The following is a 14,193-nucleotide window of genomic DNA, read 5'->3' on the forward strand; positions in this document are numbered from 1 at the left end:
AAAAAAAAAATTTTTTTGTCATTATTCAATCGCTTGAGGCAAAAAAATAAAATATTCAATGGGCTCAACATGCCACTTATCAATTTCCTTAGGGGGTCTACTTTCCAAAATGGGGTCATTTGGGGGGGTTTTGTACTGCCCTGCCATTTTAGCACCTCAAGAAATTAGATAGGCAGTCGTAAACTAAAAGCTGCGTACATTCCAGAAAACGTACCTTAGTTTGTAGATGTGACAACTTTTGCGCAAACCAATAAATATACAGTTATTGACTTTTTTTTTACCAAAGACATGTGGCTGAATACATTTTGGCCTAAATGTATGACTAAAATTGAGTTTATTGGATTTTTCTAATAACAAAAAGTAGAAAATAACATTTTTTTTCAAAATTTGCGGTCTTTTTCCATTTATATCGCAAAAAATAAAAATCGCAGAGGCAATCAAATACCATCAAAAGAAAGCTCTATTTGTGGGAAGAAAAGGACGCAAATTTTGTTTGGGTACAACATTGCATGACCGCGCAATTACCAGTTAAAGCAGCGCAGTGCCAAATTGTAAAAAGACCTCTGGTCATTTACCAGCAAAATGGTCCGGTCTGAAAGTGGTTAATGTAATATCTGGTTCCGGCAATATGGATGAAAATCATTGAGAAAAATGGCATGGGTAGCCCCCTCCCTGCCCATTACCAACCCCTTTGGGTTTTGTATGGATATTAAGGGCAACCCCATACCCATATTAAAAAAAGGAAAGGTGTGGTGCCCCCAGGCCCCATATACTCAGAACAGCAGTATACAGGTGGTGCAAACAAGACAGGGACTGTGTAGGTTTGTTGTGTTAAGTAGAATCTGTTTGTAATTTTGAACTGGTACATTTTTAAAGTGTAGCTCCAGTCAAAAAATCCATTTTTAAGCTTTTTGGAAAACATAGGGAAGGGTTATCACCCCTGTATAATTTGTTTTGCTGTCCGTCTTTTTTCATCTCGCTTCCTGTTGTCTCCTTCCGTTTGCAAGTAGGAGACGTTTGTAAGTTGGATGTTTGAAAGTAGCGGTCTGCCCTATATGCTCTGCAGAAATGGCAGAACAAGGTGTTGGTGTTGCCACAACATTGTAAGCCCTCATAGTGACTCTTGGTGGGCGCTGGAGCGCCCTGTTGTGAACGATTATATCAAGAATTGTAATTACATGCCATTGTTGAACAGTGGTAGAAAAATTGGGCCTTTGGTGGTTGTGGTGCTGGTGCTACAACACTATAAGTCTTCACAGTTACTCTTGGTGGACACAGGAATGGGCCCTGCTGTGAAATATTATATCAAGAATTGTAATTACATGTAATTACTTCTCCCATATACTCTAGTTGTAGTGCAGGAATGAGCCCTGCTGCAAAGCATTGCATCAAAAATTGTAATTAAACGCCCCTGTTAAACAGGGGCAGAAAAATTGGGCTGATGGCATCACCCAGAACCAAAAATGTTCTTCCAAGATATCAGCGGAGGAGGAAGAGGATAGACAATCAACATAACAGGATAGTCACTCAGCATCAGCATAGGCAGTCTTGAAGGGATGTGATATTTAAAAAAAAAATTATTCACTTACATTAGCTTCAGGTGCTTGGTAGCTGTGGGTGATCCAAGACTGAGTCATCTTTATGAAGGTCAGTCGATCAACCGAGTCGGTGGACAGGCACACCCTGTGATCGGTAACAAAGCCACCAGCAGCACTGAAGGTGCGTTCCGAAGGAACGCTGGATGCAGGACAGGCCAGTAGCTCAATTGCATACTGTGCAAACTCTGGCCAGTGATCCATCCTCAAGACCCAGTAAGCCAGAGGATTTTCGGTGGGAAAGGTGTCCAAGTCTGACCTTGCCCCTAGGTATTCCTGCACCATGTAAATCAGACGCTGGTGATGGTTGCTGGAACCGATCATACCTTGGGGCTGCGGACTAAAAATTGTCTGAATGCATCGGTCAGACGGCCACCTTCTCCGCTGCTCCTTCTGACCAATGCCTCAGCAACACGTTGTCCAGGACCAGGAGTTTGTAACCTCCCAGTCTCTGGGAACGCGCTGCACAGACCTTTCTGCAAGGCCTCCCAGAGATGTCTCATCCTCTGCTCCCTCTGCGATGGCAAGATAATGTCAGCAACCTTACCCTTGTACCGTGGATCAAGGAGAGTGGCCAGCCAATCATGGCCCCTCTCCTTGATCCGAAGAATACGATCTGCAGGCTTTGCAGGATCAGGGAGGCCATGCAGCGTAGGTTAGCTGAGGCATTCGGTCCGGAGTCCTCTGGGTCACTAAGGACAACATGATCCACAGCTACCTCCTCCCAGCCACGTACAAGTCCACGAGTTTCTTGGGACTGTAAATCATCCCTACAAGACTGCTGCTGCTGCTGAGTGCCAGCCTCCACCTCCATGCTGTCACAATCATCCTCCTCCTCCTCCTCATCGTCCTCTTCCTGTGTGATGGGTGGGACAGCAGGAACACTGTCTGGATAAAGGGGGCCTTGAGAGGCAAGGAAGTCCTCCTCTTCCTGCCTTTGTTCTGCCTCAACTGCCCTGTCCTTTATTCCACGCAGAGTATGCTCCAAGAGGTGGACAAGAGGTACAGTGTCACTGATGCATGCACTGTCACTGCTCACCATCCTTGTGGCCTCCTCAAATGGTGACAGGACAGTGCATGCATCCCTGATAATGCCCCACTGGCGTGGTGAGAAAAAACTGAGCTCCCCTGACCCTGTCCTGGTGCCGTAGTCGCACAGGTACTCATTGATGGCCCTCTGCTGCGTGTGCAGCCGCTGCAGTATGGCCAACGTTGAGTTCCACCTGGTGGGCATGTCACATATAAGGCAGTTCTTGGGCAGGTTCAACTAATTGTGGAGCTCAGCCAGCCGGGCACAGGCATTAAATGATCAGCGGAAATGCACACAGACTTTCCTGGCCTGCTTCAGGACATCCTGTAAGCCCGGGTACCTGCCCAAGAACCGCTGAACCACCAGGTTAAGGACATGAGCCACACAGGGCACATGGGTCAGTTGCCCCTGTCGGAGGGGGGAGAGGAGGTTGGTGCCATTGTAGCAAACCAATCCTGGCTTAAGCTTGTGTGGGTCAACCACCTCTTGGCCTGCCCCTGCAGAGCTGACAAAATATATGCCCCAGTGTGGCTCCTGTCCCCCAAACAAACCAGCGCAAGCACGGCATGGCATTGTTTTGCCTGCATACTTGCGTAGTCCCTTAAAACGCCTACGAAGCACCGCTGGTTCTGAGGACAGAGCACTGGAAGAGGCCATGGAGGAAGAAGAAGAGGAGAGGGTGGAGGAGAGAGGTGTATCACAACCAGTAGTAGCATTTTGGAGGCATGGTGGCGGAACAACCTCCAACACTACTGCACCTTGTCCTGCATCCTTCCCAGCTGCCAGAAGAGTGACCCAATGGACCGTGAAAGACAGGTAACGTCCCTGTCCATGCCTGTTGCACCTTACTGCTGACTGCCATGTCCAGCGAGGCAAGGACATTGCCTTGCACATGCCGGTAATCGCTTACCGTGAGAAAAAGTGGCGTTTGAGGACCTGCCACTGAGGAACCGCACATTGCACAAACTCACGGAAGGGGGCCGAGTCTACCAAGTGAAAAGGCAGCAATTGAAGTGCTAGTTATTTAGCCAAGCTAGCATTCAACCGCTGGGCATGTGCAGGGCCGTCTTTAGCGCAGGGCAAACGGGGCACCTGCCCTGGGCCCAATGTTTGTAGGGGGGCCCTCACTGCTACCCAAGAATTGGGGCCCCAATGAAGGTTTTGCAGAGTGCACAGAGGACACGGGATGGGAGGCTATATTCCCGTGCTAGCCAGCTGAGAGGGGGCGGGCTGGGAGCTCCACTGATGCTCTGACCCTGCCCCCATGCAGCCTGTATACTCGGAACAGAGCGGCTGTAGTGAGAGCCAGTGATCGGAGTGTGAGTGTCCTCTGTGCACGCTGCAAAACCTTCATCGGGGCCCCAATTCACGGGTAACGGGTCCCCCCTACAAAGCACCAGTGGAGCTCGCGGCTGCGGTAGTGAGATCAGAGAATGGAAGCCCCACCCACATACCTCTAAATATATGTAGTGAGTTTGGCTGCCCAGGTATGTCCTTGCACCCATATAATGCCTGACTGCTTTAACCCTGAGCTGTGTTATTCAACTGTCAAGCTGTGCGTTGCTGAAAGTTCTCTGACATCACCTGTAGCATGTCCGCAGTCTCTGATTGTCTCCTGCAGTATGTCCGCAGTCTTTGATTGTCTCTTGCAGTATGTCCGCAGTCTCTGATTGTCTCCTGCAGTATGTCAGCAGTCTCTGATTGTCTCCTGCAGTATGTCCGCAGTCTCTGATTGTCTCCTACTGTATGTCCGCAGTGTCTGATTGTCTCCTGTAGTATGTCCGCAGTCTCTGATTGTCTCCTGCAGTATGTCCGCAGTCTCTGATTGTCTCCTGCAGTATGTCCGCAGTCTCTGATTGTCTCCTGCAGTATTTCCGCAGTCTTTGATTGTCTCCTGCAGTATGTCCGCAGTCTCTGATTGTCTCCTGCGGTATGTCCGCAGTCTTTGATTGTCTCCTGCGGTATGTCCGCAGTCTTTGATTGTCTCCTGCGGTATGTCCGCAGTCTCTGATTGTCTCCTGCAGTATGTCCGCAGTCTCTGATTGTCTCCTGCAGTATGTCTGCAGTCTCTGAACCTCTCCTGTAGTAGGTCTGCACTCTCTGACACTCTCCTGTAGTATGTGTATTAATGTGCCCCTTTACTTGCTCAATTATTTAGGATTGCTCCACTGCTCAGTGAGAGGTAATGATGCGCAGCAACCAATCAGCGAACAGTAGTGGTCTGCTTTAATCTCTAGCAGCCAATCAGTAAGTGGTAATGATGTGCATTAACCTTTAGCAACCAATCGGCAAGCAGAAATTATGTGTTGCAACCTCTAGCAACCAGCCAGTAAGCAGTAAGGATAGGCTGTAACCTCTGGCAAACAATTGCAATCAGTGCGTGATCTGCTGCAGTAAACTGATTTTGAGTCTACCTGCTATTTTTTGTATGTCTCAGAATGGAAGGGGGGCCCCAAGAAAAGGTTTGCCCAGGGCCCAATCAAAATTAAAGACGGCCCTGGGCATGTGGATGGCTGGGAGTGAACTTCTTTCGACGGTCCAGCAGCTGGGGCAGGGAAATTTGCCTGCTATAATCGGATGTGGGTGTACTGCTAGCAGAGTGCCCGCAAGCACTTGGCTGTGACACACCTAATTCTACACCTTCATTCCTCTCAGAGCAGGTTTCAAAGTGGACTGAATGTCTAGTGGGCTTGGAGATCCCAGCTGATGAGGAGCAAGGAGAGGTCCACTTTGTTCTTTGGTGTGGGTCTTTGAGGTACGCTTGCCAACGAGCTGCATGGCAGGTCAACATATGTCTGGTCAAGCATGTGGTGCCCAAGCGGCTGATATTTTGGCCACGCGAGATACGCTTGAGTGCGATCTGATGCACTGGTCTCAAAAAAGGCCCACACCAAAGAACTTTTAGAATAACACGCAGAGGCAGTGCCTTGCACAGGCGGAGCTCTGCGGTGTGATTCAGTCGGTGTGCTGCCCCTAAGCTGGCCCCCGGAGGGCATCTTGCCTCATTGGAGATGTGCCTCCTCCTCTCTCCCATCCGGCACCCACGTGGAGTCAGTGACCTCATCATCCGCTCCCTCTTCATCGCTGGAGCAAACCTGGCAGTATGCTGCAGCTTGTGGAACATGACTGCCAGATTGCTGTCCTTCTTGAGCATCCCCTCTCTGCACTCACGCTACTGCCTTCCTCTAGCTGGGTATTATCATCAGAGCCTACAAAACACTGGGCATCCTCCTGGAGCATGTACCCAACACTGTACTCAAAGAGTTCAGGGGACTCCTCAGGAGGACGTGGTGGGTTTAGGGAAGAAGTCACTGATGATGACATTGAGAAGAGGGAAGACGATGCGTTGGCAGCTGCTTTGCTAGTACCCTGAGCCTGGGTGAGAGAGGATGAGGAGGATGAAGAGGGCTTGGCCATCCACTCTACCAAGTCTTCAGCATGATGCGGCTCAACACGTCCAGCTGCCGAGAATAAGGACAAGCGTGTGCCATGGCCACATGCTGATGATGATGCACCGCGTCCACGACCAGCGCTGTTGTCTCTAGACACAGAGCCTGCTTGCCCTCTTTTATCGGCTCATGCCTGTCTGCCTCTCCTTTTTGGCCTTCCAGACATGGTAATGGCCTGAAGGGAGATGGGAAAACCAGCAATTGGGTAGTGTATATTGTGCTGGAGGCACACAACACCCACTAACTCCTGCAGATGCCTTTATTATAGAACAGCAGGAATTAAAGGGTAGATACCGGTGTATACTGTGCTGTGCTGGAGGTACACAACACCAACTAACTCCTGCAGATGGCAGATGGCTCAATTATAGAAGAGCAAAATAGGTGGATAATGGTGTATACTGCGCTCAGGTCAAACAGACAACACCCACAAACTCCTGCAGCTGGCTGAAAGCTCAATTACAGAAGAGCAATATAGCTATATAGGTGGATAATGGTGTATACTGCGGTCAGGGCACACAGACAACACCCACAATCTCCAGCAGCTGGCTGAAAGCTCAATTACAGAAGAGCAATACAGCTATATAGGTGGATAATTGTGTATACTGCGCTCAGGGCACACACACAACACCCACAAACTCCTGCAGCTGGCTGAAAGCTCAATTACAGAAGAGCAATATAGCTATATAGGTGGATAATGGTGTCTACTGCGCTCAGGGCACACAGACAACACCCAGAAACCCCTGCAGCTGGCTGAAAGCTCAATTACAGAAGAGCTATATAGGTGGATAATGGTGTATACTGCGCTCAGGGCACACAGACAACACCCACAAACTCCTGCAGCTGGCTGAAAGCTCAATTACAGAAAAGCAATATAGCTACCCTGTTTCCCCTAAAATAAGACCTAGCGTGATTGTCGGTGTTGGCTGCAATATAAGCCCTACCACCCAAATAAGCCCTACTCTGTTTCCTCAAAAATAAGCCCTACCCTGAAAATAAGACCTACAATGACTTTAACTAGGGCTTATTTGGGGGGTAGGGCTTTTATTGCAGCTATCACCGACAATCACACTAGGTCTTATTTTAAGGGAAACAGGGTATATAGGTGGATAATGGTGTGTACTGCGGTCAGGGCACACAGACAACACCCACAAACTCCTGCAGCTGGCTGAAAGCTCAATTACAGAAGAGCAATATAGCTATATAGGTGGATAATGGTGTATACTGCGGTCAGGGCACACAGACAACACCCACAAACTCCTGCAGCTGGCTGAAAGCTCAATTACAGAAGAGCAATATAGCTATATAGGTGGATAATGGTGTCTACTGCGCTCAGGGCACACAGACAACACCCACAAACCCCTGCAGCTGGCTGAAAGCTCAATTACAGAAGAGCTATATAGGTGGATAATGGTGTATACTGCGCTCAGGGCACACAGACAACACCCACAAACTCCTGCAGCTGGCTGAAAGCTCAATTACAGAAGAGCAATATAGCTATATAGGTGGATAATGGTGTGTACTGCGGTCAGGGCACACAGACAACACCCACAAACTCCTGCAGCTGACTGAAAGCTCAATTACAGAAGAGCAATATATCTATATAGGTGGATAATGGTGTATACTGCGGTCAGGGCACACAGACAACACCCACAAACTCCTGCAGCTGGCTGAAAGCTCAATTACAGAAGAGCAATATAGCTATATAGGTGGATAATGGTGTATACTGCGGTCATGGCACACAGACAACACCCACAAACTCCTGCAACTGGCTGAAAGCTCAATTACAGAAGAGCAATGTAGCTATATAGGTGGATAATGGTGTCTACTGCGCTCAGGGCACACAGACAACACCCACAAACTCCTGCAGCTGGCTGAAAGCTCAATTACAGAAGAGCAATATAGCTATATAGGTGGATAATGGTGTATACTGCGGTCAGGACACACAGACAACACCCATAAACTCCTGCAGCTGGCTGAAAGCTCAATTACAGAAGAGCAATATAGCTATATAGGTGGATAATGGTGTATGCTGCGGTCAGGGCACACAGACAACACCCACAATCTCCAGCAGCTGGCTGAAAGCTCAATTACAGAAGAGCAATATAGCTATATAGGTGGATAATGGTGTCTACTGCTCTCAGGGCACACAGACAACACCCACAAACTCCTGCAGCTGGCTGAAAGCTCAATTACAGAAGAGCAATATAGCTATATAGGTGTATAATGGTGTCTACTGCGCTCAGGGCACACAGACAACACCCACAAACCCCTGCAGCTGGCTGAAAGCTCAATTACAGAAAAGCAATATAGCTACCCTGTTTCCCCTAAAATAAGACCTAGCGTGATTGTCGGTGTTGGCTGCAATATAAGCCCTACCACCCAAATAAGCCCTACTCTCTTTCCTCAAAAATAAGCCCTACCCTGAAAAGAAGACCTAAAAGGACTTTAACTAGGGCTTATTTGGGGGGTAGGGCTTTTATTGCAGCTATCACCGACAATCACACTAGGTCTTATTTTAAGGGAAACAGGGTATATAGGTGGATAATGGTGTGTACTGCGGTCAGGGCACACAGACAACACCCACAAACTCCTGCAGCTGGCTGAAAGCTCAATTACAGAAGAGCAATATAGCTATATAGGTGGATAATGGTGTATACTGCGGTCAGGGCACACAGACAACACCCACAAACTCCTGCAGCTGGCTGAAAGCTCAATTACAGAAGAGCAATATAGCTATATAGGTGGATAATGGTGTCTACTGCGCTCAGGGCACACAGACAACACCCACAAACCCCTGCAGCTGGCTGAAAGCTCAATTACAGAAGAGCTATATAGGTGGATAATGGTGTATACTGCGCTCAGGGCACACAGACAACACCCACAAACTCCTGCAGCTGGCTGAAAGCTCAATTACAGAAGAGCAATATAGCTATATAGGTGGATAATGGTGTGTACTGCGGTCAGGGCACACAGACAACACCCACAAACTCCTGCAGCTGACTGAAAGCTCAATTACAGAAGAGCAAGAATGCTAAATCGGTGGATAATGGTGTATACTGCGGTTGGGGTCACACAGACAACACCCACAAACTCCTGCAGCTGGCTGAAAGCTCAGTTACAGAAGATCAAGAACGCTAAATCGGTGGATAACGGACGGTGTATACTGCGTTGAAGGTACACAGAGAACACCCACTAACTCCTACAGACGCCAACACACTACACAAGGCCTCCATGCTTGCGGCCTTATATAGTGTGGGGCGTGCACTACACAGCCTGAGCTATGATTGGCCACAGGCATCCTGCCTGTGGCCAATCATGGCTCTCCTCGCTGCCGGCACTGTGATTGGCCAAGCATGCGGGGTCACAGTGCATGCTTGGACAATCATGAGCCAGCAATGCACTGCGATGACGCACAAATGACCACACAAATTTGGCACGAACGGCCCACGGAGTTCTGGCTTCGCCAAACGGGCGAATAGCCAGTGTTTGAGTCGAACATGCATTCGACTCGAACACCAAGCTCATTCCTAATTGCTATCTTTGTCTCTATTGGAGAGTTAGGATAGCTTAACTATTGGGGACTCAATTATAGCTGTAGTAGGCCATATGGTTGCATGGTGCCCCACAAGGAAGGTTGCCTAATGTTTCCATTCTATGAGAGCCGACGGTGGATGGACTGGACCATGATGTTTGCTAGACACATAGCTGACTTCCTATCTTCGAGTAGCTTTATTGCCTTCAGAGCTTCATCCCGGTCAGTACTTTGATATGAACCCTGTATGTTAATCTCAGGCCGCGTACACACGGGCGGACTGTTCGCCCAACTTAGTCCGCTGAACAGTGTTTCAGCGGACAGTCCGCTCGTGTGTGGGCTTCAGCGGACTGTTTCAGCGGACAGTCTGACGAACAAAGTTTTTCGGAATTTCCGTAAGACAGTCCGCTGAAACTTGGTTTCAGCGGACAGTCCGCTCGTGTGTAGGCTTGTTCGACAAACTAAGTTTCGCGCATGCTCAGAAAGGATTTACACGGCGAAGGTTGCATTGCAGTGTATTGGACGTCGAATTTCTCGTCCCGTCGTACGTGCCGTTCACGTCATCGCGCATGCTTTCAGCGGACTGTTCGTTCATCGTGTGTGGTCAAGTCCGTTCATGCAAATTTTGAGCGGACTGTTTGTCGGATTGTTTGACGAACTAAGTTGGGCGAACAGTCCGCCCGTGTGTACGCGGCCTCAGAGTGTTGTCATGGCTAAAATCTTTTATACATATTCACAAAGGTGTTGAAAAGTGGGCTGGAGAGCTACAATGTAGCAAGCTTGAAATATAAGGTTAAAAGTAAACTTATGCATTTCTGCACTCTCTTCTCTGGCAACTTGTACCCACAGCATTGATCCCTAGCAATGTACTGAGTGTTAAGCCTAGTACACATGTGCCGAATGTCGGGGACATCGACCGAGTAATAAAACAAAAAATCTGCTGACATTTGGCCCGTGTGTATAGCAACCGGTCCGAAAACCAGCAGCCATCCCGCTTCCGATCAGCTCTCTCAGCCAATGACTGAAAGCGCTGACTGGAGTGTTCGGGGGGGTTATCCCCTTGTCAGAACACAATAGCTCAGCAGGGGAGATTGCTATACTGACGTTGGATTGTTAGTACATGGGCTCTGACCTGAGCTGTCAGTTTTTTTCATTCAACCCACTGGGTTGAACCAAAAAAAACTGATATTGTGCACTAGGCTTTAGGCCGCCATACACAGGCAATATTTCAGCTCTTCTGATCTGTCCTAGACTGACTTTGTTGGAATCCATTAGCCCATTGTCCCAACTGATGTTGCCAGCTGTCAGGTAACTAGTAGCCCCTTGTATTAATGTCCCTGGTGTAGGAATTTCAGCAGAATTAACCATGCTACAAAATGTTACTGATGCAGAAACTCATGTTATTAGGCTGCTTGGCCTTTTTGGGAAGTCTTAAGGGTACCTTTTGTGCAGAATGCACTCATCAATGACCGGGACCAGGCGGAGACTGTAGCCATGTGAAAATCCTAACATTAAGGCAGTTCCCTGACTTAAAGATGAGCCTTCACTGTGTGCAGTTATAAAGTGCAGAGTTTCTCTGAAAAGTACTGTCCCGTGTCACTACAAATTTGTAAAAGATGTATGTTGCATTAGGAGGGACATGCTGAGCCTGCACCCACTCCACCAGTCCAGCGTATCTGTTGCCTCGCTCCCAGTAACAGAATGGGGTCCCATTGAACGAACACATCGTGCATGCTCATTAACTCCTTCCATCTGGTACCTCGTGACCATGCCATGGATCTTCATAACGCAGGTTTGAATCCCGTTGCTACCAGATACCAATCACTCAGGAGGGAGCCGGATTACTGACCCCCCTCACTTATGGGGGGACCCATCACCTCACTAGGTACCATGCCTAACGGCTCATTGCTTGCAGCGTGTTCTTCCACTCTGTTACCCATGGCAACCATACTAGGCTAAAAAGTGACTCTACCATAAGAAAGCTGACAATGTTGTCCTCTTCCTTTAAGAATGTTGGCTGTTTGGCTGTCTTTCTGTTGATTCGATTTCCAAGTCTGTCCTGGCGCAGTTATTGAGATAAGAATTAACTACTCATTAACTTCATGCATGTTTCAGGTCTGTGTGTGAAAAGCATTGAAGCAATTGTATGTCCTGTCATTGTTGCATTAAACATTGGTTCCTAACTTGGAATCATATGCCAGTGTTTACTTTTGCATAATTGTATGAACTCCTTCACATGGATGTGTCCATGTATGGAGCCCGCTCTCCTCAGCGGGGGATTACTCCCTTGATCCCCACTGAGCAGGCAGAAGACAGGTCTGTCTTTGCACACTGTGCAGGGACGGACCTGTCAGAGTGCCGCTCTCCCCTATGGGGGATCGAATGAGGATGGACCGTAGAGTCGTAGTCACCCAATCCGATCCTCAGATGGATGGAAAAGTAGATGTCAGTGGACATGTCACCGCTGACATCCGATGCTCCATAGAGGTATATGGAGCATCCATTCGGGTCCGCTTAAAGGGGGAGTCCACCGGGACTCCGCGTTTTTTTGTTTTTTTAAAAGCCAGCAGCTACAAATACTGCAGCTGCTGACTTTTAAAATAGTGACACTTACCTGTCCAGCGCGCCCGCGATGTCGGCACCCAAAGCCGATCTCTAGGTCGTCTGTCGGGTCCTGCCGCCGCCATCTTGGGTATGGGAATCAGGAAATGGAGCCTTTCGGCTTCATTTCCCGGTTCCCTTCCGCGCATGCGCGAATCGCGCTGCGCAATAAGGACGCTCCCCGCTGCCTCTGGGATCTGTGTGTTTCCCAGCAGGCAGCGGGGCACTTGCGGGAAGGGGCGGGCACTTGCGGAAAGGGGCGTAAGTTACGCCCCTTTCCGCAGAGAGCTATCCCGGAAGTGGGTGCAGTTACCTGGATTATCCAGGTAACTGCACCCCCCTCCCCCCTGAAAGGTGCCGATTGTGGCACCGGAGGGGGGGAGGGTTCCGATGAGCGGAAGGTCCACTTTAGGGTGGACCTCCGCTTTAAAAAACTAACAGGCGGTCCTGAACGGACAGTCTGTGTGAAAGAGGCTTACCTCTTTGGTGATAATAATCCAGACACGGATTTTTCAAAAGAGGGTCAGCAATGGACATTCCCATACCTTCCCTGGATATTCAATTGTAAGTATTTGAGATGGGAACCTTTACTGGCTGTATGCATGCATCTACTTTTACACTAATTTTAGTATATATCCAAGCTAGGATGGGAACACCCTCTTAGAAGAATTCTACATATCAAGCACCCATATTTCTTGTGAGGGTTCAGTTTTAGCTCTCCTTGGCTGCTCAGTAGATTTTGCTGATGATGGTGCAATGAAAGACTAATCCATAATCTATCCTCTTGTTTCTCTGTCCAGCTGCTAAGGTCTACTACGATAGGCTAGGATGGTTCACAGATGAACCCCCCTACTGCGGTACACTGGAAAGACCCATCTGTCGCTTACCACAGGATCCAGAGAAGATCAACACTCAATTCTTTCTCTTTACTAGAATAAATCCTGATAAGTACCAAGTAAGTCTGCTCCAAGTTGGCTGTACGCAGAGGACATGTTTCCCCCAATATTGTAGGTAAAGGGGTAACTCTATTTTCATGGGAAAAATGGCAAATAAAAAATATTGCATATCTAATTGATACATTAACCATATCGTAATTGAATGTTATTAAAAAAATGCTTTCCTTTACAATCTGCAGCTCTGTAAGCTTCTGTAAAATTCAATGCAATATGGCAACATGGAGGCATTCTATCCACCATTACACAGAACACCCTAAATATGTAATTTCCTGATTGTGTGATTGGTTTAAAGTTTTTTTTTTTTTTCAGAAGACTTCACTAAGATACGAGTCAAATTTAAAGTATACCGTATATACTAGAGTATAGGCCGACCCGAATATAAGCCGAGGCCCCCAATTTACCCCCAAAAAAACTGGCAAACTTATTGACTCGTGTATAAGCCGAGGGTGAGACATGCCTGTCCATCCCTGTGTGTGTGTCCGTCCCTGTGTGTCCGTCCATCCCTGTGTGTCCGTCCATCCCTGTGTGTGTGTGTGTCCATCCATCCATCCATCCCTGTGTGTGTGTGTGTCCATCCATCCATCCATCCCTGTGTGTGTGTGTGTCCATCCATCCATCCATCCCTGTGTGTGTGTGTCTCCATCCATCCATCCATCCCTGTGTGTGTGTGTCTCCATCCATCCATCCATCCCTGTGTGTGTGTGTCTCCATCCATCCATCCATCCCTGTGTGTGTGTGTCTCCATCCATCCATCCATCCCTGTGTGTGTGTGTCTCCATCCATCCATCCCTGTGTGTGTGTGTCCATGTGTGTGTGTGTGTGTGTGTGTGTGTGTGTGTGTGTGTGTGTGTCCAGCCTACCTGTGTCCCGAGCCTGTGTCCCGAGCCTCCGTCCCGTGCCTTGCCTCCTTGCCTCCGTCCCGTGCCGTGCCTTGCCTCCTTGCCTCCGTCCCGTGCCGTGCCTTGCCTCCTTGCCTCCGTCCCGTGTCGTGCCTTGCCTCCATCCCGTCCCGTGCCGTGCCTTGCCTTGC

At 48.6% G+C, this 14,193-nt stretch overlaps 1 protein-coding gene across 1 annotated transcript in view; it reads left to right on the forward strand.

The window, feature by feature from the left end:
• Positions 1-14,193, forward strand: part of LOC143930039 (pancreatic lipase-related protein 2-like) — a 133,115-nt gene that overhangs the window by 18,665 nt on the left and 100,257 nt on the right. The window contains exon 3 of the mRNA XM_077453938.1: positions 13,008-13,162. Coding sequence (XP_077310064.1) covers positions 13,008-13,162 — 155 coding nt within the window. The remainder of the gene's footprint in view (positions 1-13,007; positions 13,163-14,193) is intronic.

This window comes from Lithobates pipiens, unplaced genomic scaffold, assembly GCF_037356315.1.
Source record: "Lithobates pipiens isolate NorthernLeopardFrog02 unplaced genomic scaffold, aLitPip1_a1.2 Scaffold_25, whole genome shotgun sequence".
NCBI lineage: Eukaryota > Metazoa > Chordata > Amphibia > Anura > Ranidae > Lithobates > Lithobates pipiens.